Raw genomic sequence first — 23,901 nt, forward strand, 5'->3', positions numbered from 1 at the left:
ATGCCATTGACTTAGCACCACTTGCACAGAAGGATCTGACTCAGATTGTACATAATATAAGACTGAGGGTGGGGTCTTTTCATTATGAGGTAAATCATTGTCATGTTCTGGACTCCGATTGAACTGTGTCTACCCTAGTTGGTGAAACATAATCTGATATTGGATTGGCAATCCAGCGAGATTGTTGAATGGGGAGATTACTGCCATGAGAACTGCTTAAACATTTCCCTTTCTGCAATCTCTACGGAGACATTACCTGCATTTTTGTCTGGTTTTGAGGACATATTTTTTGAGAAGGGGTGTCATGATTTGTCTCCTCATCATTCATATGACTATCCTATTAACCTGACCTGTGAGCTAAACGACCAAAATCCAGTCTGTATAATCTTTCTGGCCCTGAGAGACAAGCCATGAAGTATTTCATTGCTGAGAGTCTGGAGAAGGGACATATCAGACCCTCATCTTCGCCCGTGGCGGCAGGGCTCTTCTTCGTGAAGAAAAAAGATGGCGGTCTCCGTCCCTGTTTATATTTCCAGGAATTGAATCAAATTACCATCCGAGATCCTCACCCTCTTCCTCTGATTCCAGATTTGTTCACCAAGGTTGTGGGAGCCAAGATGTTCTCCAAGTTGGATTTAAGGGGGGCCTACAATCTGGTAAGAATCAGAGAAGGGAATGAATGGAAAAAGGCGTTCAATACCCCTAAGGAGCATTTCGAGAGTCTGGTTATGCTTTTTGGTCTGACCAATGCACCCGTTGTGTCCCAGCATTTCATAAATGATATTTTCCATCATTTGGTGGGTAGGTTTGTGGTGGACTATCTAGATCAGGGGTCTCAAACACGCGGCCCGCGGGCTGCATGCGGCCCCTCCGGCTGCTTCTTGCGGCCCGCAGGCATCAGCGCTGTAGCGCAGTGTATTGCCGCGCAGAGACCGGCTCTCTGCACAGCAATACCAGTGTCAGCCGCCGGCCTATCAGAGGCCGGCAGCTGACCTCTGCGCATGGCAGTGACGTCATACGCCGCTGCGCTGGGACGCAGATGTCAGCTGCTGGCCTCTGATAGGCCGGCGGCTGGCACTGGTATTGCTGTGCAGAGAGCCGGTCTCTGCGTGGCAATACACTGCGCTACAGCGCTGATGTCGGCGGTGGCTGCAGAGAGCCGCGATCGTTACGGGGTCTGTGCCTGCGGGCCACAGGTGCATAAAGGACGCCGAGGGAACGGAGGACAGGTGAGAATCTTTTTTCTCTGTCATGTGAAATACAGCACAGGGGGGCACTGTGCGCAGTATTGGGGGACGGGGACCCTGACCGCAGTATGGGGGGACGGGGACCCTGACCGCAGTATGGGGGGACGGGGACCCTGACCGCAGTATGGGGGGGACGGGGACCCTGACCGCAGTATGGGGGGAACCTGGATGGGGGACATGTCTGCAAGATAAGGACCAGGATGGGGGACCATGTCTGTAATATGGGGGACCTGGATGGGGGACCATGTCTGTAATATGGGGGGCCTGGATGGGAGACCATGTCTGCAATATGTGGACCATGTCTGCAATATGGGGGACCAAGATGGGGGACCGTGTCTGCAATATGGGGCACCATGTCTACAATATGGGGGACCTGGATGGGGGACCATATCTACAATATGGGGGACCTGGATGGGAGACCATGTCTGCAATATGGGGACCATGTCTGCAATATGGGGGACCTGGATGGGGGACCATGTCTGCAATATGGGGGACCATGTTTGCAATATGGGGGACCTGGATGGGGGACCATGTCTGCAATATGGGGGACCATGTTAGTAATATGGGGGACCTGGATGGGGGACCATATCTGCAATATGGGGGACCTGGATGGGGGACCATGTCTGCAATATGGGGGACCATGTTTGTAATATGGGGGACGTGGATGGGAGACCATGTCTGCATTATGGGGAACCTGGATGGGAGACCATGTCTGCAATATGGGGAACCTGGATGGGAGACCATGTCTGCAATATGAGGGACCTGGATGGGAGACCATGTCTGCAATATGGGGGACCTGGATGGGAGACCATGTCTGCAGTATGGGGGACCTGGATGGGAGATCATGTCTGCAGTATGGGGGACCATGTCTGCAGGATGGGAGACTATGTCTGCAGTATGGGGGACCTGGATGGGAGACCATGTCTACAGTATGGGGCACCTGGATGAGAGACCATGTCTGCAGTATGGGGGACCTGGATGGGAGACCGTGTCTGCAGTATGGGGGACCTGGATGGGAGACCATGTCTGCAGTATGGGGGACCTGGATGGGAGACCATGTCTGCAGTATGGGGGACCTGGATGGGAGACCATGTCTGCAGTATGGGGGACCTGGATGGGAGACCATGTCTACAGTATGGGGGACCTGGATGGGAGACCATGTCTGCAGTATGGGGGACCTGGATGGGAGACCATGTCTGCAGTATGGGTGACAAGGATGGGAGACCATGTCTGCAGTATGGGGGACCTGGATGGGAGACCATGTCTGCAGTATGGGGGACCTGGATGGGAGACCATGTCTGCAGTATGGGGGACCTGGATGGGAGACCAAGTCTGCAGTATGGGGTACCTGGATGGGAGACCATGTCTGCAGTATGGGGGACCTGGATGGGAGACCATGTCTGCAGTATGGGGGACCTTAAGGGGAGACCATGTCTGCAAGATGAGGACCAGTTCAAAAGGTGTATAGAAAATAAAATGGTATCACTAAAAATGTCACTTTGTCATGCAAATAATGCGGCCCCCCAAATTAAATGTTTTTCCGTGTGCGGCCCATATGCCCAGTTGAGTTTGAGACCCCTGATCTAGATGATATTTTGGTTTACTTACCTGATTTTGAGACTCATCAGGGGCATGTTAAACAGGTGCTTCAGATATTAAGGGATAACAAACTGTATGCCAAACTAGAGAAATGCGTTTTCGCTGTCCAGGAGGTGCAGTTTTTGGGGTACTTGTTGTCATCTTCGGGTTTTCGGATGGATCCGGAGAAGATCCGTGCTGTACTTGATTGGGACCGCCCCGAGAACCAGAAAGCATTGCAGAGCTTTCTGGGCTTTACTAATTTTACCGGAAATGTATTCAAAATTATTCGGTAATTGTGAAACCCCTCGCTGACATGACAAGGAAGGGTTCTGATTTTTCTAAGTGGTCGAATGCCCAGCAGGCTTTTTCCTCCCTAAAGAGATGTTTTGCCACAGCAGCTATAATCAGTCAGCCTGATGTTTCTCAATCTTTTATCGTAGAAGTTGATGTGTGGAGGTGGGGGTTGGGGCTGTGTTGTCTCAGAGTAAGTCCCTTGGTAAATGGCGTCCATGCACTTTCTTTTCCACAAAATTATCTTCGCCTGAGAGAAATTATGACATGGATAATAGGGAGCTTTTGGCGATTAAACTGGCATTCAAAGAATGGCGACATTTGTTGGAGGGGACAGCCCATCCTATTACTATAATCACAGACCATAAAAACCTGTCATATCTTCAGTCTGCTAAACCTATTTTTTACTAGGTTCAATTTTGTTGTCAGTTTCTGTCCAGGAGTTACAAACATCAAGGCTGATGCTTTATCCCGGAGCTTCGCTGGTGGTGGTGACCATGAGAACCATGCCCCAATTTTGCAGAAGGGGGCAGTCATTTCAGTGTTGTACCCAGCCAGACCTGGAGGGTGAGGTGTTGGAGGCTCAGGGGGACGCCCCTGCCTCCTGCCCTTCGGGGAGGTTATTTGTACCATCTAATCTGCGCCATAAAGTTATTAAGAGATAGATGCTGGAAAAATAAGTTGTTTCTGCGCTTTATAGGTGTTGCGTCCCACACAACCCTACCAGGTGAGCAGTTTTTAATACTTCTGTAACAATTATTAATTGGATAAGACCCTATTGCGCTCTTGCATTTTTTCATAAAGTTATTAACCCTCCGTCACATACAATATCGGTTCTAACGAGTTCACATACAATGTGACTGTCAGGCGCAGGCTAGAAAAATACCTATAATATCTAATATTTGCAATTTCAGTGCTCTAAAAGTGATCAGTGACCTTCATAGGGATGTAATAAAAGAGACTACACATAATCAGGTGCAAAAAAACCCCATTTACTTAACATAAAACTAATAACTCTGAAATACAAACATTTCAAAACTCCCGCCAAATAGTCCCCAGTTCGACTCTGTCAAAAAACTCTACAAAGAAAATTTATGGAAACAAACTTAATTTTAAGGTACCTTAAGTACTATTAAACACATATTCAATCAGAATTAGATCCTGAAGTTTCCCCAGAAAAATTACACTTGCAGAGCAAAGAGCAAGAATTACACATCATTTTTGCATGTGTCAGGCAGATTGCATTATGACATTTGTGACATTCATAATTAGAAAGCCTTCTGATTCCGCTTTCCGTGGTGCAGGTGGTGCCTCTCCTTTTGGGAGGTGGTGCAGGTGGTGCATCTCCTTCTTTTGGGAGGTGGTGCAGGTGGTGAATTTTCACTATCATCTTCTGGGCGGAATCTTTTGAGCTGAACTTGAAGGCGAGAGGGGATACCGATTGTTTTCATACTTCTCCTGCGTAGCTCTCCAAGCACTAGTTCATGGGCCAATTTTTTCAGATAGAATCGTCTACGGAGTGGTTCAAGCTTGATTTCAAGGTAAATGACTTGTGAATTTATACCACCCAAATTCAACATAGCAAAAAATATGACCATTGGCCAGCGTTTGGTGTTTCTGCTGACGTTGAAAGTTGAGCACATCTGATCAGCTGTATCAACACCCCCTTTGGTTGCATTATAAAATGTAATTATCTCCGGGTTTTTTTGTGCCTCAGTCCCAGGATCGATGGCATCATCATCATGAAGTGTTGATAGAAGAAGTACAATTTTTTTTGCTTGTGGTACATAAGAAACCAAAACCTTTCCATTATGGAATGCAAACATACTGCTGTACTGTTGTCTCCCTTTCACACTTACAAACTGTGTAGGCAATTCTTTTTTATTTTTTCTTACAGTTCCGACATATGAAAGCTTCTGCATTTTCAGATAATCAATCAGATCACAATTTGAAAACCAATTGTCAGCTGTTATATTGCGACCCGATCCAAATAAGGGCTCAGCCAGTCTTTTTACAACATCACTGGGTTTATTGCTGACACAGTAAGGACCTTCTGGTTATTTTCCTGCATAAACTTCCAGGTTGTAAGTGTAGGTCTTACTGGCATCAACAAGGGCATACATTTTTATTCCATATTTGTTAGGCTTTGATGGAATATATTGACGAAAGGCACATTTACCACGAAAACCAGGGAGCATTTCGTCAATAGTGAGATTCTCCCCAGGGCAATAGCTTTTTTTTACAGTTTTCAACAAATTTTTGGAATATATCACGAATTGGAGCAAGTCGGTCATGTGTTTTACGTTCGGTTCGGGTAGTTCTGTCGTCAAACCGAAGGCAACGAATTAGAAGCTTGAATCTGTTTATGGACATAACAAGGCCAAATATTTCAACTCCATCCCCACCTTTACTCCAAAGTTCCTCCAAACTTTGTCTATTTGCCCTATAAGCTCCTGCAAGGTATAATAATCCAAAAAAAGCACGCAGTTCTATTTCATTTGTGGCCTTGATGGTTCTGTTGCAGATGAACTTGTCCTTTATAATGTCTATATATTGGTTGGTATATGTGACAATAGAGTCCAGAATGTCATCTGTGAATAAACTATTCCAGCATTCAACTGCAGTTTTTGCATTACTTGCAGTTCCTATAACTGCAGGAAGGTGAGTAATAATGTTTTGAGGTTCCCTACGTTTTTTCTGGAGTGGCTTCTTGTTCCATTGTTTTTTTTTTATCTTTTCCCATATAATAAGATTCTACATCTTCATCCTCATCACTGTCACCATCTTGCTCTGTTTCAGAATCCACTTCACATACTTCCACCTCATCATGAGAATCAATCTCACTTTCCTCTCCTAAATCCTCATTCAGTGTGGGGTCTGCATCATCTAACAGCATGTTTGTTACTTCCTCAACATCAAGGTTTTTTGATAAATTGTACATTTTCCTCTCCATTTCAGCAGATAATCTGAAGCAAGAGAAGGAATATGTGTTAGGGAACTACTGTATATGCCTGAGCAGCACACTTTCTTTTTAATCTGCCTTATTTCTAAGAAATATCCTCACACTTTGTGCTATACATTCATAAAACAAGCTAAATAAACAATTGTGATGAATAAAAACATAAAATACCAACCTTATTGAGTGTGACGTGTTCACATACAATGAGCCTGAGAGATTAGCGCAGTTATATCTGTCCTCCTGAAGCTCTGCAATCCAACTGTGGTATGAGGTTTCACAGAGCTGCTAGAGACAGGAGACTACCTGGAGGGAGGGGATTTCCTCACAATCTGGTGAGGAAGGAGAAATGAAAGTAAAAGAGATGTGCCTGTCAGGCCTATTGTATGTGACGGAGGGTTAAGGAACATCATAACTCGGTGTTTGCAGGACATCCAGGTGGTAAGGCAACTGCGCACCTCCTTTCTCGTCATTTTTGGTGGCCGGGGTTGCATAAGGATGTGGTTCAACATGTGTCTGCTTGTAGTATTTACACATGTTCTAAAGTATCGCATACCCGTCCTTCTGGTCCTCTTCTTCTGCTGCATATTCCTAGCAGGCCATGGATACACTTGACCATGGATTTTATTACTGACCTACCGGTAGCTGCAGGCAAGACTGTGGTTTTAGTGGTTGTAGATAGGTTCAGTAAAATGGTTCACTTCATCACATTACCGGCACTTCCGAATACCAAGACTCTTTCTCAGGTGTTTATAAATAAGATGGTGAAGCTTCACAGGGTTCCCTCCAATGTGGTGTCAGATCGGGGAGCCTAGTTTGTTTCTAAGTTCTGGAAAGCTTTCTGTACTCGACTGGGGGTGCAGGTGTCTTTTTCCTCTGCCTTCCATCCTCAGTTAAATGGACAGACCGAGCGCATTAATCAGAATTTGGACACTTACCTCAGGTGTTTTGTCTCCAAGAACCAGGAGGATTGGACATCTTACTTACCATTGGCCGAGTTTGCTATTAATAATCATCACCAAGAATCTACTGGCAGGTCACCTTTCCTTGGTGCATACGGTTTCCATCCACAGTTTGGTACTTTAGTGGGGGAGGGGCTTCGAGAGTTCCCGAGGAGGAAAGTTTTGCTTCATCTCTCTCTTCTGTGTGGCGGGGGGTTCAAAGTAATTTGAAGATCATGGAAGACAGGTGCAAACGTATGGCTGACAGGAAATGCTCGCCAGGTCCGGACATAAGTGTGAATGACTTTCTGTGGTTGTCTACCAGGAATATCAAGTTGAAGGTTCCTTCTTGGAAGCTGGGACCTAGATTTATTGGTCCCTATAAAATAACCACCGTCATTAACCCAGCAGTGTTTCGTCTTGAGTTATCTCAGACCCTTAAGATCCACAATGTGTTTCGGCTCACGAAATATGTAGAACCTCTCTAGTCCTCTCCCCTACCGCCGTCCCCAATCATGATTGATTGTGATTTGAAGTTCCAAAAATTTTGAGGATTGTGGATTCTTGTCTCCAGTGTTGTTCCCTACAGTACTTGGTGCACTGGAGGGGTTATGGTCCAGAGGAAAGGATGTGGGTTTCAGCATTGGAGGTGACTGCCCCTAAGATGGTTCATTTGTTCCATGCCTCTCATCCAGAGAAACGTGGTCCTGAGTGTCTGGAGGCCACTCGTAGAAGGGGGGTACTGTCATGGGTGTATCAAGTGTGACAGACAGTCGTTCTGGATCCGGCTGTAGAAGGTCACTGCACTTGGCTTTGCAGACGCCTTCTTGATCCTTTTATCTCTGTAGTGTAGTGATATCCTTCTCCCTTTAGGACCTAGCAGTGACCTCCACCCTCTGCTGCTAATTGACACACCCTTGCTTGTGTCTCCAGAGAGTCGCTGGTGATACTTCTATTTTCCTTTGTCCAGGCCTGGAGTACTTGCAGTCGGCTTGTTTCTTTTTGGAGTTCCTTGGAGGATAGTTGTCGTGATCTCTCTGGTGTCTTCTCAAGCTAAGTGTATCCCCTTTGTCTGTTTACCTTGTTGTCTTTAGATGCAGTTGGGGCTGACTAGTGCTCACCCCTTCCCCTCCCTACCTAGGGCCTAGCTCTAAGGACATTCAGGGATTAGGTTTCCTGCTCGGCAATAGGTGCGGCACCTATTTAGGGACGATAGGGCAGTCAGGGTGATATTAGATATGCCTAGGGGTCTCCACTCTCCCTTTCTCTAGTTGTTGGGCTCCCTTCCCCCTCTTCCCATCATTGTACACTCGCTCCTTCCCTCACCCAGCGTGACACTGATTTGACTTACAAACAAAGAATGGCGCTTAAACAATTAAGGGAGAACACAAATATCACAATAAGAGCAGCTGACAAAGGAGGATCAATTGTCATTATGGACAACATGCTGTATCATACATCTGTTATGGATCTTATTTCAGATTCATCTACTTATCAGGAACTCTCCTATTATCCTACTGACCGTATATCTGCAAAGATGTTTAAATTGTTGGAAGAAGGAGTTACTTTGAGATTTATTTCCGAAAAGGAACAGGAATTTATTATGAATGAAATACCCACATGCCCTATTTTTCATGCTCCTCCAAAACAGCATAAAGAGTGTTTTCCTCCTCCTCTCTGACCCATTGTGGCTGGCATAAATTCACTTACGGAGAACTTATCATCATGGCTTGACAGCACTCTACAGCCCTTTGTGACACAAACAAGCAGCCATATAAAGGACACCAAACATCTATTACAAATCATGGACAGAATCACATGGCATGAACATGATAACTGGGTCACATGTGATATCATTATACTCGTGTATTCCACATGATGCAGCACTCACTGCACTGTCATATCACCTGTCATACCACCTGCAGAAGTATAGCTCCTTTTCAGATGATCTAATCATGTGTTTTCTGTCTGTAACCTCATCTCTATTAGCTAATAATTATTTTTCTTTTGATAATAGGTATTATTTACAGGTTCTGGGCTGTCCAATGGGGGCAAAATTTTCCCCCTCCTTGCGAATGAATCTCTACATGGTGTGGTGGGAAGAGACAATATTATATTCATCGTCCAATCCCCTGCACAATAATATTACATACTATGCAAGATATACTGATGATCTGATTTTCATTTGTTATTATTATCCTTCTTATGATGTTTCTTCATTTTCCAAATATTTGAATGAGAACAACATAAATCTGAAATTTGCAGTAAACTGCCACACCAATATGACACCTTTTTTGGATGTAACACTGACAGGTAATATATATACTGGCAGAATTGATACAAAACTTTACAGAAAACCAGTGAGTGGTAATTCCATCCAGAACGCAACTAGTTGCCATCCCCCGAATCTAGTAAAGAACTTACCAGTTGGAGAATTTATAATAGCGCGGAGGCGTGCGTGCTCTGAGGAAACTAGTTTTATAAGAGAATGTGCAGTGCTGGGTTTATGGTATACAGTACAGACAAAAAGTTTGGACACACCTTCTCATTTAAAGATTTTTCTGTATTTTCATGACTTTGAAAATTGTACATTCACACTGAAGGCATCAAAACTATGAATTAACACATGTGGAATTATATAGTTAACAAAAAAGTGTGAAACAACTGAAAATATGTCTTATATTCTAGGTTTTTCAAAGTAGCCACCTTTTGCTTTGATGACTGCTTTGCACACTCTTGGCATTCTCTTGATGAGCTTCAAGAGGTAGTCACCGGAAATGGTCTTCACTTCACAGGTGTGCCCTGTCAGGTTTAATAAGTGGGATTTCTTTCCTTATAAATGGGGTTGGGACCATTATTTGTGTTGTGCAGAAGTCAGGTGGATACACAGCTGATAGTCCTACTGAATAGACTGTTAGAATTTGTATTATGGCAAGAAAAAAGCAGCTAAGTAAAGAAAAACGAGTGGCCATCAATACTTTAAGAAATGAAGGTCAGTCAGTCCGAAAAATTGGGAAAACTTTGAATGTGTCCCCAAGTGCAGTTGCAAAAACCATCAAGCGCTACAAAGAAACTGGCTCACATGAGGACCGCCCCAGGAAAGGAAGACCAAGAGTCACCTCTGCTTCTGAGGATAAGTTTATCCGAGTCACCAGCCTCAGAAATCGCAGGTTAACAGCAGCTCAGATTAGAGACCAGGTCAATGCCACACAAAGTTCTAGCAGCAGACACATCTCTACAACAACTGTTAAGAGGAGACTTTGTGCAGCAGGCCTTCATGGTAAAATAGCTGCTAGGAAACCACTGCTAAGGACAGGCAACAAGCAGAAGAGACTTGTTTGGGCTAAAGAACACAAGGAATGGACATTAGACTGGTGGAAATCTGTGCTTTGGTCTGATTTTGAGATCTTTGGTTCCAACCACCGTGTCTTTGTGCGACGCAGAAAAGGTGAACGGATGGACTCTACATGCCTGGTTCCCACCGTGAAGCATGGAGGAGGAGGTGTGATGGTGTGGGGGTGCTTTGCTGGTGACACTGTTGGGGATTTATTCAATATTGAAGGCATACTGAAGCAGCATGGCTACCACAGCATCTTGCAGCGGCATGCTATTCCATCCGGTTTGCGTTTAGTTGGACCATCATTTATTTTTCAACAGGACAATGACCCCAAACACACCTCCAGGCTGTGCAAGGGCTATTTGACCAGGAAGGAGAGTGATGGGGTGCTACGCCAGATGACCTGGCCTCCACAGTCACCAGACTTGAACCCAATCGAGATGGTTTGGGGTGAGCTGGACCGCAGAGTGAAGGCAAAAGGGCCAACAAGTGCTAAGCATCTCTGGGAACTCCTTCAAGATTGTTGGAAGACCATTTCCGGTGACTACCTCTTGAAGCTCATCAAGAGAATGCTAAGAGTGTGCAAAGCAGTCATCAAAGCAAAAGGTGGCTACTTTGAAGAACCTAGAATATAAGACATATTTTCAGTTGTTTCACACTTTTTTGTTAAGTATATAATTCCACGTGTGTTAATTCATAGTTTTGATGCCTTCAGTGTGAATGTACAATTTTCATAGTCATGAAAATACAGAAAAATCTTTAAATGAGAAGGTGTGTCCAAACTTTTGGTCTGCACTGTATGTAATAACTGAATGTGATCATTACTTGTGGTAACATAAGGTTTACCTAAATGACACGTGACCTAGTTAATCTATTTTCTACATTGGTTTAGTTTCTCTAGCGCTTGCTATGCCGTGCATGTAGACCAGATAGATAGCCTTTATCTTTTTCTGTGCTATACAAACGATTTTGACAGATAGGGTGTTTCCATGGCTATAATTATAATAGTCTTGGTATGACTTATGGGGGATACAGATGTAGGGATCTTTTGGATACATTGGACCTGTACCCATTTACCCTTTCCTCCTTTTTTTGCATGAGACTCCATAATCTATGTATGGTTGGGTAGTTATTCATACAAGAGGAATTTGACATACCACATAGGTGTGAGTGTGTCCTACCCATTTATACTTATTCTAGAGGCATATTAACCTAGTAGAGTAATTCTGTTGTTAAATGACATATACTCTCATATGTAGTACACTAACCTATGGTATGTGTCATAGATATTAAGAAGATATTAAGAATCCTCTCTCCCAGACCCCTCTTCATGCCCCCTCCCTTATCCACCATTTGTCAAAGGACCAAGAGCTGACAGTCCACCATCTGTCTGTATGCAAATTAACACACACATGAGAAGTGCCTTGTAAGCAAATGCTAACACCAAGGGTGCTGCCAACCCAATTAAAATGCGAGTGTGTTTTCCTCTGGCACAGGCTTGCGACAAATTTACACGTAGATGAGGAAGGTTGAGTCAGGAACTTCAAAGGGACTCTGTCACCCTACTCACAATTCCCAGCCACAAACTCCAGGACGTCCGGCACCGATACGAAATATGGAATATCTGAAGTTCTATACTTCTGATACTAATGGGACCCATATTTTTAGTGACAGGGTCAGCTAAGGAACAATATCCTTATTTTCCCGTAGCTGTGAGCCCCTCTGGGGAGCTGTGGTGCAAAAGTAACAAATTAGCAGACCGCAGCTATGTCATGTGTGGTCTCTACAGGAAGGTAAATTCAACACGGAAAAAATGGTATCACTTTCGGGCCTCTACGATCAACCACTGATAAGTTACCACAAAAAACAGATATCTTAATAAAAATGTGAAGGCTGGAGCCCAGCCCATGTGATTTTAGCACAGGAGGTGTGTGGGCAAGTCTATCCTTAGGCATAAAAGAATCCACGGAGGATGAATCAGTATTCATTGCCGGGAGTATATATTTATTATAAGTAATGGATCACTTTCAGTAATGGTCAAATCTGGAGTGCCTCCCCTCCATCTATATTGAATCGTCTCTGCGATCTTATAGTAAGTTTCTTCTTTAATCCTGTTTATTTTGTGTAACTGCATATGTATTGTATTGTCCCCTGTTGTAAAACCCTTTGTATATTTTTCCTAAACACTGCCTCCCTTTTGGATTAAATATAAAATTTAATAGTCCTGTTTCTTTTGCTCTGCAATCGTTCCCTCCCCCGAAGCCATATATGCTACTAGAAAGCAGGAATCCGACCAGGCCTGTATTATATTTCAAATCTGGCCGGTGGTGGCAGCGAATAATAATAATTGGGCTATCGTGAAGTTGGCAGTGACCGTACGGGGGCCTATACACATATTCCATGCATTGGAATCTGGAGATGTGACGCCATGCGCTTTCCGCTCGCTTGCCAATACCTACGTAGTGAGTAGTCGGGATCGTGTGCTCGCGAATCCCTGACGAAATCCAGACAGAGTGAGGCACGGTGAGATATTGTGCGATCTCCCCGGTGTTGTCGCTGACGGTCCTGACAAATGGGGGGCAAGCGGTGGGATATAACACAACATCAGTGACTGGATTAAGCAATCATTCCTGTCACTGAAAACTTGCACGGTTCTTGCAAGAATTCTGTGCAGAGTTTTAAGAAATCAGACTCAGTGTTTTAATATTTTTTATCTGGGACATTACTGTAAGTGCAGCAGTTGCATCCCCCCCCTTCTCTTGTTATTCTGTCCTATCTTTTATTTGGCAATGATGGCTACATGTCAAGAGCCCTGGTATCACCAGCAGTCAAAGGCCACTCTCACTGCCCTCTGTGAGCTGAGACAGATTGACCCCATGGGCAAAAACAAGGCCCAAATGACTGCTGAATTGTTGCAAGGTGCTGCAGAGCCCGTCCGAAAGCAGAGCCCTGATGATGGGGTAGCCAGCCAACATCCAGATGGCGCTGCTGCAGGGGTTCCACCTGTGATTGCCAGCCATACCCGCAGCCAGGGTAGTGCGGACCCCCACCTGCAGATGGCCTTGGAGCAGCTCGCCGCAGACAATCGTTACGGACGACTGCAGCTGATCCTGAAATTCCAAGAGCGAGAGGCTGAGAGAGCCGAGCATCTGGCCCAAGCTGACCGAGAAACTGCTGAGCGCCGGGCCCAAACTGCCCAAGAGACTGCTGAGCGTCAGCCAGGCCCAAGCTGACCAAGAGGAGCGTAAGGCCCAAGCTGACCGGGAAGCAGCTGAGCAAAAGTGGCAAGATGAGAAGCGGTACCAGCTGGAGTTAGCCAGAATCCAGCTGCCGAGATCCACCCCATCAATCAGTGAGTCCAGCAGCACCAACGGCTTTAAACTCCTTCCTGAGCATTTCCAGTAATGGAAAAGGACGGAGACTTGGACATATTTCTGTGAGGGTTTGAAAAAGCCCGAAGGCAGTATCAGTAGCCTGAAGCCCAGTGGGCCAGATATTTAACTCCAGGGCTCAGAGGAAAGGCTCTGGAAGTGTTTGCTTCTCTCCCTCGAGACCAAGATGGAGACTATGAGGCTGTCAAGCAGGCCCTGATAAAAAAGTACCAGCTGACTCCGGAGGTTTACCGGAAAAAGTTCAGAGCCCTCCAGAGTGGACCACATAGCAGCTATGGCGATGTGGTGGATGGGCTCAGAACCAACTTTGAGCAGTGGGTCCAAGTACTGTAAGTCACCACCTTTGAGGACCTGAAGGATCTGATGGTGAAGGACCAGTTTCTTCGTCTTTGCCCAGTGAAAGTGCGACAGTTTGTGCTTGACACGGAGCCAAAGGAGGCCGCCAAAGCAGCCCATATCGCAGATGCCTATGAGGCCAACTGCATACCAGAGGTGCAGAAGTCGGCCACCGCCAGCTGGAAGGGGAGTAAGCCTACAACAGCCCCCAGTGTTCCAGCCAGCCGGCCCTTTGTGGGTTCTGTCCCATCTTCCAGCACCTGGACTGCATTTGACTCCCGTAAGAGTTATACTTGTGACCAAACTGGTCACATCAGCCTTGTCTGCCCGGAGAGGCAGAATATGAACACCACACCTGAGGCCCCAGGGCCTACTGCAGCCATTCTTTTTGTGGGTGGGGCGGTTAGCCGGGCCCATGAGAACTTAAAACCGGTTACTGTGGGCAACACCGTTACTGTTGGCCTTAAGGACACTGGCACAGAACACACCCATATCTACCCTGAGTTCGTGTTACCTGAAGAACTCATTCCTGGGAAGACCCTGACTGTCACCGGGTTTGGGGGTGTTCGGCATCCCATACCGACGGCCCTAGTTTTCCTGGATTAGGGTGCGGGTAGGGGGTTAAGGGAAGTGGGGGTGTCGGAGAATCTCCCCACTAATGTGCTATTGGGAACTGATCTGGGACGGTTGGTTGCCCGATACATTCCTGACAACCCTCCCAGATCTGATATGTCATGCAATGCCACTGTCAATACTGTCAATGTCATGTACAATAAAAATGTGTGTTGTGGTAAAGGGGAACTCAGCCACCTCACCCCGCTGGGTGATGCTGCTGAGGATCCGCTAAAACGAGCCAGCATAAGTTCTCTGGGCAAGGGGAGCAGGTACGGACAACAGGAAGCAGGTTGTCCCGTGCAGGTGACCAGTGTCACGTCAGATAGTGACATGGTCAGGGGTAGCTGCCCCATGACTAGCACGGCTCCAGAGGTGATGAGAAAAGATGGGGAGAAACACGGGGATCACAAGGAAAGTGGTCCCGTGCTGCCGACCGGTGTCACAACGGACTGTGACATGGCCGGTCGTAGCTGGCTCTTAACTAGCATGGCCCCCCAGGTAGCCATGAAGGATGGAAGGGTGAGCCCCACAACCAGGCAAGGTAAAAGAAAAGTGTGTCCCCCTGTCTGTCAGGATTATGGGAGGAAGGCACCCATAGCCTGTCAGAGGTATGGGAAAAATGTATTCCAAACTGGTCAGGGTGATCGGAAAGCTGGATCCCCAGTCGGTCAGGGTGGTGGGGAAGCTGGGTCCCCCGGCTTGTCTGATCAGCTGGAAGGGTGAGCCGCGAGGTAGGCTCAAGTGGCGATCTGTAAATTGGCCCCTATGCCACTTCCAAGAGGGGAAGATGTCATAGATATTTAGAATCCTCTCTCCCAGACCCCTCTTCATCCCCCCTCCCTTATCCACCATCAAAGGACCAAGAGCTGACAGTCCACCATCTGTCTGTATGCAAATTAACACACACATGAGAAGTGCCTTGTAGGCAAATGCTAACACCAAGGGTGCTGCCAACCCAATTAAAATGCGAGTGTGCTTTCCTCTGGCACAGGCTTGCGACAAATTTACACGTAGATGAGGAAGCTTGAGTCAGGAAGTCCGGCATCGATACGAAATATGGAATATTTGAAGTTCTATACTTCTGATACTAATGGGACCCATATTTTTAGTGACAGGGTCAGCTAAGGAACAATATGCTTATTTTCCCGCAGCTGTGAGCCCCTTCGGGGGCTGTGGCACAAAAGTAACAAAGTAGCAAACTGCAACTATGTCATGTGTGGTCTCTACAGGAAGGTAAATTCATGACGGAAAAAATTGTATCACTTTCGGGCCTCTACGATCAACCACCAATAAGTTATCACAAAAACCAGATATCTTAATAAAAATGTGAAGGCTGGAGCCAAGCCCATGTGATGTCAGCACAGGGGGTGTGTGGGCAGGTCTCCCCTTAGGCATAAAAGAATCCACAGAGGATGGATCAGTATTCATTGCCGGAAGTATACATTTATTATAAGTAACGGATCCCGTTCGGTAATGGTCAAATCTGGAGTGCCTCCCCTCCATCTATATTGAATCGTCTCTGCGATCTTATAGTAAGTTTCTTCTTTAATCCGGTTTATTTTGTGTAACTGCATATGTATTGTATTGTCCCCTGTTGTAAAACCCTTTGTATATTTTTCCTAAACACTGCATCTCTTTTGGAGTAATATAAAATTTAATAGTCCTGTTTCTTTTGCTTTGTAATCGTTCCCTCCCCTGGAGCCATATATGCCACCAGAACGCAGGCGTCTGACCAGGCCTGTATTATATTTCAAATCTGGCTGGCGGCAGCGAATAATAATAATTGGGCTATCGTGAAGCTGGCAGTAACCATACGGGGGCATATACACATATTCCATGCGTTGGAATCTGGAGGTGTGACGCCATAAGCTTTCTGCTCGCTTGCCGATAACTAGGTAGTGAGTAGTCGGGATCGTGTACTCGCGAATCCTTGATAAAATCCGGACAGAATGACGGCACGATGAGTTAATTGTGTGATCTCCCCGATGTCGTCGCTGACGGTCCTGACACTATGTACTTTTTATTCATGGTATGCGGTTAAGCACATTGCACTTTGGTTTTTGTCTATATTTTTCATTTTAATATTTATAATAAAGTTCATTTTAACCCCTCCGCTATATCTATAGGATTTCATTTATCTTTGTGAAATATACGTTTTTTTGAGTCATTAATTCATCTTTCAATTTGTGTATCATTTTTTTTCTTCCTCCCTCCCCACATTTTCTCCCCTCCCCTCCTTCTTTTCTCTTCTCCTGTGTATAGATAGGGTTAATAATTAAGCACATATGTGATTTGTCTATTCCACATCTATTTTCTATGCTATATATTTCCACAGCTCCTGTATATTAGTTGTTATGATTAAAAGCTAGTGTAGCTCGAAAAGAGTCGACTGTTGTGCTATCATGTTTTTTAAATTTTACTTTTTCATGTTTTAATCTACAAATAAATGTGAGGTTTTAATGAAAAGTTTGATACATTCTGCAAAAAAAAAAAAAGAGCGCACTGTTGAGGTTGTGAACTCAAGAAGGCCTGGAAATCCACGGAAGACAACACTGGTGGATGATCGCAGAATCTATTCCATGGTGAAGAAAAACCTCTTCACAACATCCACCCAAGAGAAGAACACTGTCCAGGAAGTAGGTGCTTCAGTATCTAAGTCTACCATAAGGAGAAGACTTCATGAGAGCAAATACAGAGGGTTCACATCAAGGTACAAACCATTAATTAGCCTGAAAGGCCACGGCTCCACTATCAATATTTAGTCAGTATTCGGCCAGTATTTTTTCTCAGGAGTGGGAGCCAAAACCAGGAGTGGGTGATAAATGCAGAATTGGTGACTTGTTTCTATTATACCTTTTCTCTGATTGTTCCTTACCTGGTTTTGGCTCCTACTCCTGAGAAAAAATACTGACCGAATACTGACAAAATACTGATAGTCTGGCAGTGACCTTCCAAATAGAAAGGCCAGATTAGACTTTGCCAAAAAGCATCTAAAAAGCCGCCTAGTTCTGGAAAAGCATTTGGACAGATGAAATTAAGATTAACCTGCATCAGACTGATGGGAAGAAGAAAGTATGGAGAAGGCTTGGAGTAGCTCATGATCCAAAGCACAGCACATCGTCTGTAACACATGGTGGAGGCAATATGATGACGCGGGCATGCATGGCTTCCAATGGCACTAGGTCACTAGTCTTTATTGATGATGTGACTGAAGACAGAAGCAGCCAGATCCTGTGTGTACAGGGCGATACTCTGCACAGATTCAACCAAATACAGCAAGGTTGATTGGACCTGATATCACCTACTTACTAACCAGAATCCCACAATGTCTGTCCGCTATTTCAACCTTTTTCTCTGCTAGATTTCTAAAACTTAACATGGACAAAACAGAATTCATCACCTTTCCCCCATCTCACTCAACCCCCCCATCTGACCTATCCATCAAAGTCAATGGCTGTCCACTCTCCCCAGTCATGCAAGCTCGCTGCCTTGGGGTAACCCTGGACTCTGATCTCTTCTTCAAACCACATATCCAAACCCTTTCCACTTCCTCCCGACTCCAACTCAAAAATATCTCCCGGATCCGCACATTCCTCAACCAAGAATCTGCAAAAACACTAGTGCATGCCCTCATCATCTCCCGCCTCGACTACTGCAATCTCCTACTCTGTGGCCTCCATTCTAACACTCTCGCACTCTTCCAATCTATTCCAATCTATTCTAAACTCTGCTGCCCGACTAATCCACCTGTCCCCCCTCTATTCCCCGGCCTCTCCTCTCTGTCAATCCCTTCACTGGCTCCCTAGACTCAAGTTCAAAACCCTAACCACGGCATACAAAGCCATCCACAACCTGTCTCCTCCATACATCTGTGACCTAGTCTCCCAATACTTACCTGCACGCAATATCTGACCCGCTCAAGACCTCCTTCTCTACTCCCCTCTTCTCTCCTCTTGCCACAATCGCATACAAGATTTCTCCCATGCATTCCCCCTACTCTGGAACTCTCTACCCCAACACATCCGACTCTCGCCTACTGTGGAAACCTTCAAAAGAAACCTGAAGACCCACCTCTTCCGACGAGCCTATAACCTGCAGTAACCATTGCTCCACCATACCGCTGCACGACTAGCTCTACCCTCACCTACTGTATCCTCACCAATGCCTTGTAGACTGTGAGCCCTCGCGGGCAGCGTCCTCTCTCCTTCTGTACCAGTCGCTGACTTGTATTGTTCAAGATTATTGTAATTGTTTTTGCTATGTATACTCCCTTTTTCACATGTAAAGCTCCATGGAATAAATGGCGCCATAATAATACATAATAATAATAATTGGACAGCGATTCACAGTACAGAGGATGCCCAGGTTATACCGGCTGTAGATATATAATTATATACAGAAGATACCCAGGTTATACTGCCTGTACATATACAATTACAGTATATACAGGAGATACCCAGGTTATACCGGCTGTAGTTATATAATTATATACAAAAGATACCCCGGTTATACTGACTGTACAAAAACATATATATATACAAGAGATACCCAGGTTATACCGGCTGTAGATATATAATTATATACAGAAGATACCCAGGTTATACCGGCTGTAGATATGTAATTATATACAGAAGATACCCAGGTTATACCGGCTGTACATATATAATTATATACAGGAGATACCCAGGGTATACAAGCTCTACATATATAATTATATACAGGAGATGCCCATGTTATACTGGCTGTACATATGTAATTATATAAAGGAGATACTCAGGTTATACCAGCTGAACATATAATTATGTTACTCAGGTTATACCAGCTACACATACAGTACAGACCAAAAGTTTGGACACACCTTCTCATTTAAAGATTTTTCTGTATTTTCATGACTATGGAAATTGTACATTCACACTGAAGGCATCAAAACTATGAATTAACACATGTGGAATTATATACTTAACAAAAAAGTGTGAAACAACTGAAAATATGTCTTATATTCTAGGTTCTTCAAAGCAGCCACCTTTTGCTTTGATGACTGCTTTGCACACTCTTGGCATTCTCTTGATGAGCTTCAAGAGGTAGTCACCGGAAATGGTCTTCCAACAATCTTGAAGGAGTTCCCAGAGATGTTTAGCAATTGTTGGCCCTTTTGCCTTCACTCTGCGGTCCAGCTCACCCCAAACCAGCTCGATTGGGTTCAGGTCTGGTGACTTTGGAGGCCAGATCATCTGGCGTAGCCCCCATCACTCTCCTTCTTGGTCAAATAGCCCTTACACAGCCTGGAGGTGTGTTTGGGGTCATTGTCCTGATGAAAAATAAATGATGGTCCAACTAAACGCAAATCGGATGGAATAGCATGCCGCTGCAAGATGCTGTGGTAGCCATGCTGGTTCAGTATGCCTTCAATTTTGAATAAATCCCCAACAGTGTCACCAGCAAAGCACCCCCACACCATCACACCTCCTCCTTCATGCTTCACCGTAGGAACCAGGCATGTAGAGTCCATCCGTTCACCTTTTCTGCGTCGCACAAAGACACGGTGGTTGGAACCAAAGATCTCAAATTTGGACTCATCAAACCAAAGCACAGATTTCCACTGGTCTAATGTCCATTCCTTGTGTTCTTTAGCCCAAACAAGTCTCTTCTGCTTGTTGCCTGTCCTTAGCAGTGGTTTCCTAGCAGCTATTTTACCATGAAGGCCTGCTGCACAAAGTCTCCTCTTAACAGTTGTTGTAGAGATGTGTCTGCTGCTAGAACTCTGTGTGGCAATGACCTGGTCTCTAATCTGAGCTGCTGTTTTTAACCTGCGATTTCTGAGGCTGGTGACTCAGATAAACTTATCCTCAGAGGCAGAGGTGACTCTTGGTCTTCCTTTCCTGGGGCGGTCCTCATGTGAGCCAGTTTCTTTGTAGCGTTTGATGGTTTTTGCAACTGCACTTGGGGACACTTTCAATGTTTGCCCAATTTTTCAGACTGACTGACCTTCATTTCTTAAAGTAATGATGGCCACTTGTTTTTCTTTACTTAGCTGCTTTTTCTTGCCATAATACAAATTCTAACAGTCTATTCAGTAGGACTATCAGCTGTGTATCCACCTGACTTCTGCACAACACAACTGATAGTCCCAACCACATTTATAAGGCAAGAAATCCCACTTATTAAACCTGACAGGGCACACCTGTGAAGTGAAAACCATTTCCGGTGACTATCTCTTGAAGCTCATCAAGAGAATGCCAAGAGTGTGCAAAGCAGTCATCAAAGCAAAAGGTGGCTACTTTGAAGAACCTAGAATATAAGACATATTTTCAGTTGTTTCACACTTTTTTGTTAATGTGCTAATTCATAGTTTTGATGCCTTCAGTGTGAATGTACAATTTTCATAGTCATGAAAATACAGAAAAATCTTTAAATGAGAAGGTGTGTCCAAACTTTTGGTCTGTACTGTATATAATATGCACAGGAGATGCCCAGGTTATACCGGCTGTACATGTATAATTTGTAGGGGTTTCTGCTCTCTGGTAGACCTTGGATACACACAGGCACAGGCTGTTTATATAAAAAGAGAAAAAAGTTTACTGTCCTTTATAAACTTTACAGCTCCAAACTGAAAACAGACTTTCTTCAGCACAAATGAAGAACAAAACAGTCCTCTCTCTGGGTACGGCAAAGTAAATCAAAACAGTTCCACCAACTTGGTTTTACAGACACTATTACAGTCTCTAGCATAGACTGTCCAACATTAAGGCTGCGTGCCCACGATGCGTTTTTTAAGCATTTCCGCAGCAGCAAAAACGCTGCAGAAACGCTTAAAAAACGCATGGTAGAAGGTCTGCCATGTTGCCCAATGATAATCCGCATGTGCTGTGCACATGCTGCGGAAATTTCCGCTGCGGATTATCATTGTGGAAAAAAACTCAGCACTACCAATTATTTTGCGGAATCGCTGCGTTTTCGCCGCCATTGACTTGCATTAGAACGCATGGATTCTGCTTCACTAGATAAGGACATGCAGAATACATGCGTTCAATGTGCGGATGGTACCTAGGTCTAGAGGACAGGAGTCTCTCCTCCGGACCCAGGTACCATAGTACCCGTCAAAAAAAGAATAAAATAAAAATAAATGTTATATTTACCTTCTGATGGCCCCCGCTGCGCTCGTCCTCTCATGCCGGCAGATCGTGATGGACTGGAGGACCTGCGCTGACGTCATAGTCATGTGACGGGTCACACGACCGCTGACGTCGGCAGGTCCTTCAGTGTACCGCGATCTGCAGGCAGCCAGGACGGAGCGAAGCAAGACTGCGGGGGCCATCGGAAGGTAAGTATAGATTTATTTTTTATTTTTAAACATTCTTTCGGTCACAGTATATAAATCCATGCCGTTTGCATGGATTTATATAGTGTGACCAAGTTGTCAAGCATTTTCTAAGTGATGCTAAAATCGCTTGTCAATCCGCATGCGGAAATGCAAGTGAAGAACGCTTCACATCCGCATGTCCCTGGCAGGAAAAACACATATACAATCCGCATGTACAATCCGCATGCATTTTTTCTGCCAGGGAGATGCAGAAACACTCAGGAAATAATCCGGAGCATTTCTGCATCGTGGGCACATAGCTTAAGGGTCTTTCTACAACTCCAATACAACACACTCTAACCCAGCTGCCTGCTACTATGCCTGAAAGGCCACGGCCCCACTATCAGTATTTGGTCAGTATTCGGTCAGTATATTTCTCAAGAGTGGGAGCCAAAACCATGAGTGGGTGATAAATGCAGAATTGGTGACTTGTTTCTGTAAGGCTATGTGCTCACGATGCAGAAATGCTTCATATTGTTTCCGCTTCTCCCTGGCAAGAAAAACGCATGCGGATTTTACATGCGTTTTTCCTGCCAGGTAGAAGCGCTGTCAAGCGTTTTTGCATGCGGGTTGTCAAGTGCTTTTCCAAGCGATTTTAGCATCACTTAGAAAGTGCTTGACAACTTGGTCACACTATATAAATCCATGCAGCCGGCATGGATTTTTATATTGTGACCAAGTAATAGTTAAAAAAAAAGAATAAGAATGGTGAAAAATAAAGATTATACTCACCTTCCGATGGCTCCCGGTCTCCTTCTCCGCTCCGTTCGGTCTCCCACGATGGTGTGAAGGACCTGCGATGACGTCATTGAGTCATGTGACAGGTCACGCGATCGCTGACGTCGGCGGTCGCGTGACCTGTCACATGACTTAATGACGTCATGTCAGGTCCTCACACCAAAGCGAGCCGCCCAACTCACCGCACGCATCGCTATGGAGACCGGGGGACATTGGAAGATAAGTATAATCTTTATTTTTTACTTTAAATTCTTTTTTTTTACAGTTTCTATGGTACCCGGGTCTGGATGAGAGTCTCCTCTTCTCCAGACCCAGGTACCATCCGCACATTGAATCGCTTCATATCCGTATGTGTACGTGTAGTGATGCGGATATGAAGCGATTCAATGCAAGTCAATGGCGGCAATTACGCTGCGTGTTCGCAAAATTAATGGACATGCTGCGTATTTTTCCGCAATGATAATCCGCAGCGGAAATTTCCGCAGCATGTGCACAGCACATGTGGATTATCATTGGGGACCATGGGGCATGTATTACCAAGCGTTTTTTAAGCGTTTTCGCTGCGGAATTTCCGCAGCAAAAACGCTTGAAAAACGCATAGTGGGCACACAGCCTTATACCTTTTCTCTGATTGTTCCTCACCTGGTTTTGGCTCCCACTCCTGAGAAAAATACTGACTGAATACTGACCAAATACTGATAGTGGGGCTGTGGCCTAAGACCCTGACTGGAGTATGGGAGCAACCTTTCCCACTCAGGGTCTTTTGGTTGTTCCTAAATCCCGGACCTAAAATCCAGTCATGTAAAAACCCTCTCAGTAATCTAGTGCTCCTGGTACAGACTTTTCATTACCGAGGCGAGTCGCTTCAGTGACACATACCTGCCATCCAGGACCTTGTATGCTGTTTTCATATAAATTATATAAAGAAAATGCCCAGGTAATAGCAGCACGGTACATGAAGCTATATAACACATTTATCCTGTTTTCTCTCTTTAGTTCCTGTCGTACTTGATGATTTACCTGCTTAGTGTGGTGGGCTCCATATTTTGTGGACATTTGGGGAAGTTGGAGCTGGACGCAGTGTCACTGGCAATTGCGGTAAGTTGA

The 23,901-nt window shown here is 45.1% G+C and overlaps 2 protein-coding genes across 5 annotated transcripts in view; one reads left to right on the top strand and one right to left on the bottom strand.

Annotated features, from left to right (window-relative positions):
• LOC141154498 (multidrug and toxin extrusion protein 1-like) overlaps nt 1-23,901 on the top strand; it is an 87,500-nt gene that overhangs the window by 45,385 nt on the left and 18,214 nt on the right. For all 4 annotated transcript variants that reach the window (XM_073640526.1, XM_073640524.1, XM_073640525.1 and 1 more), the window contains one exon: nt 23,791-23,892. In XM_073640526.1, coding sequence (XP_073496627.1) covers nt 23,791-23,892 — 102 coding nt within the window. The remainder of the gene's footprint in view (nt 1-23,790; nt 23,893-23,901) is intronic.
• SSNA1 (SS nuclear autoantigen 1) overlaps nt 5,527-23,901 on the bottom strand; it is a 48,744-nt gene continuing 30,369 nt past the window's right edge. Inside the window, exon 4 of the mRNA XM_073640529.1 lies at nt 5,527-6,085. The gene's annotated coding sequence lies outside the window, so the exon portion shown is untranslated. The remainder of the gene's footprint in view (nt 6,086-23,901) is intronic.

The sequence above is a fragment of the Phyllobates terribilis genome, unplaced genomic scaffold (assembly GCF_046119375.1).
Source record: "Phyllobates terribilis strain yellow unplaced genomic scaffold, ASM4611937v1 Scaffold_7__3_contigs__length_470593459, whole genome shotgun sequence".
Taxonomy (NCBI): Eukaryota; Metazoa; Chordata; class Amphibia; order Anura; family Dendrobatidae; genus Phyllobates; species Phyllobates terribilis.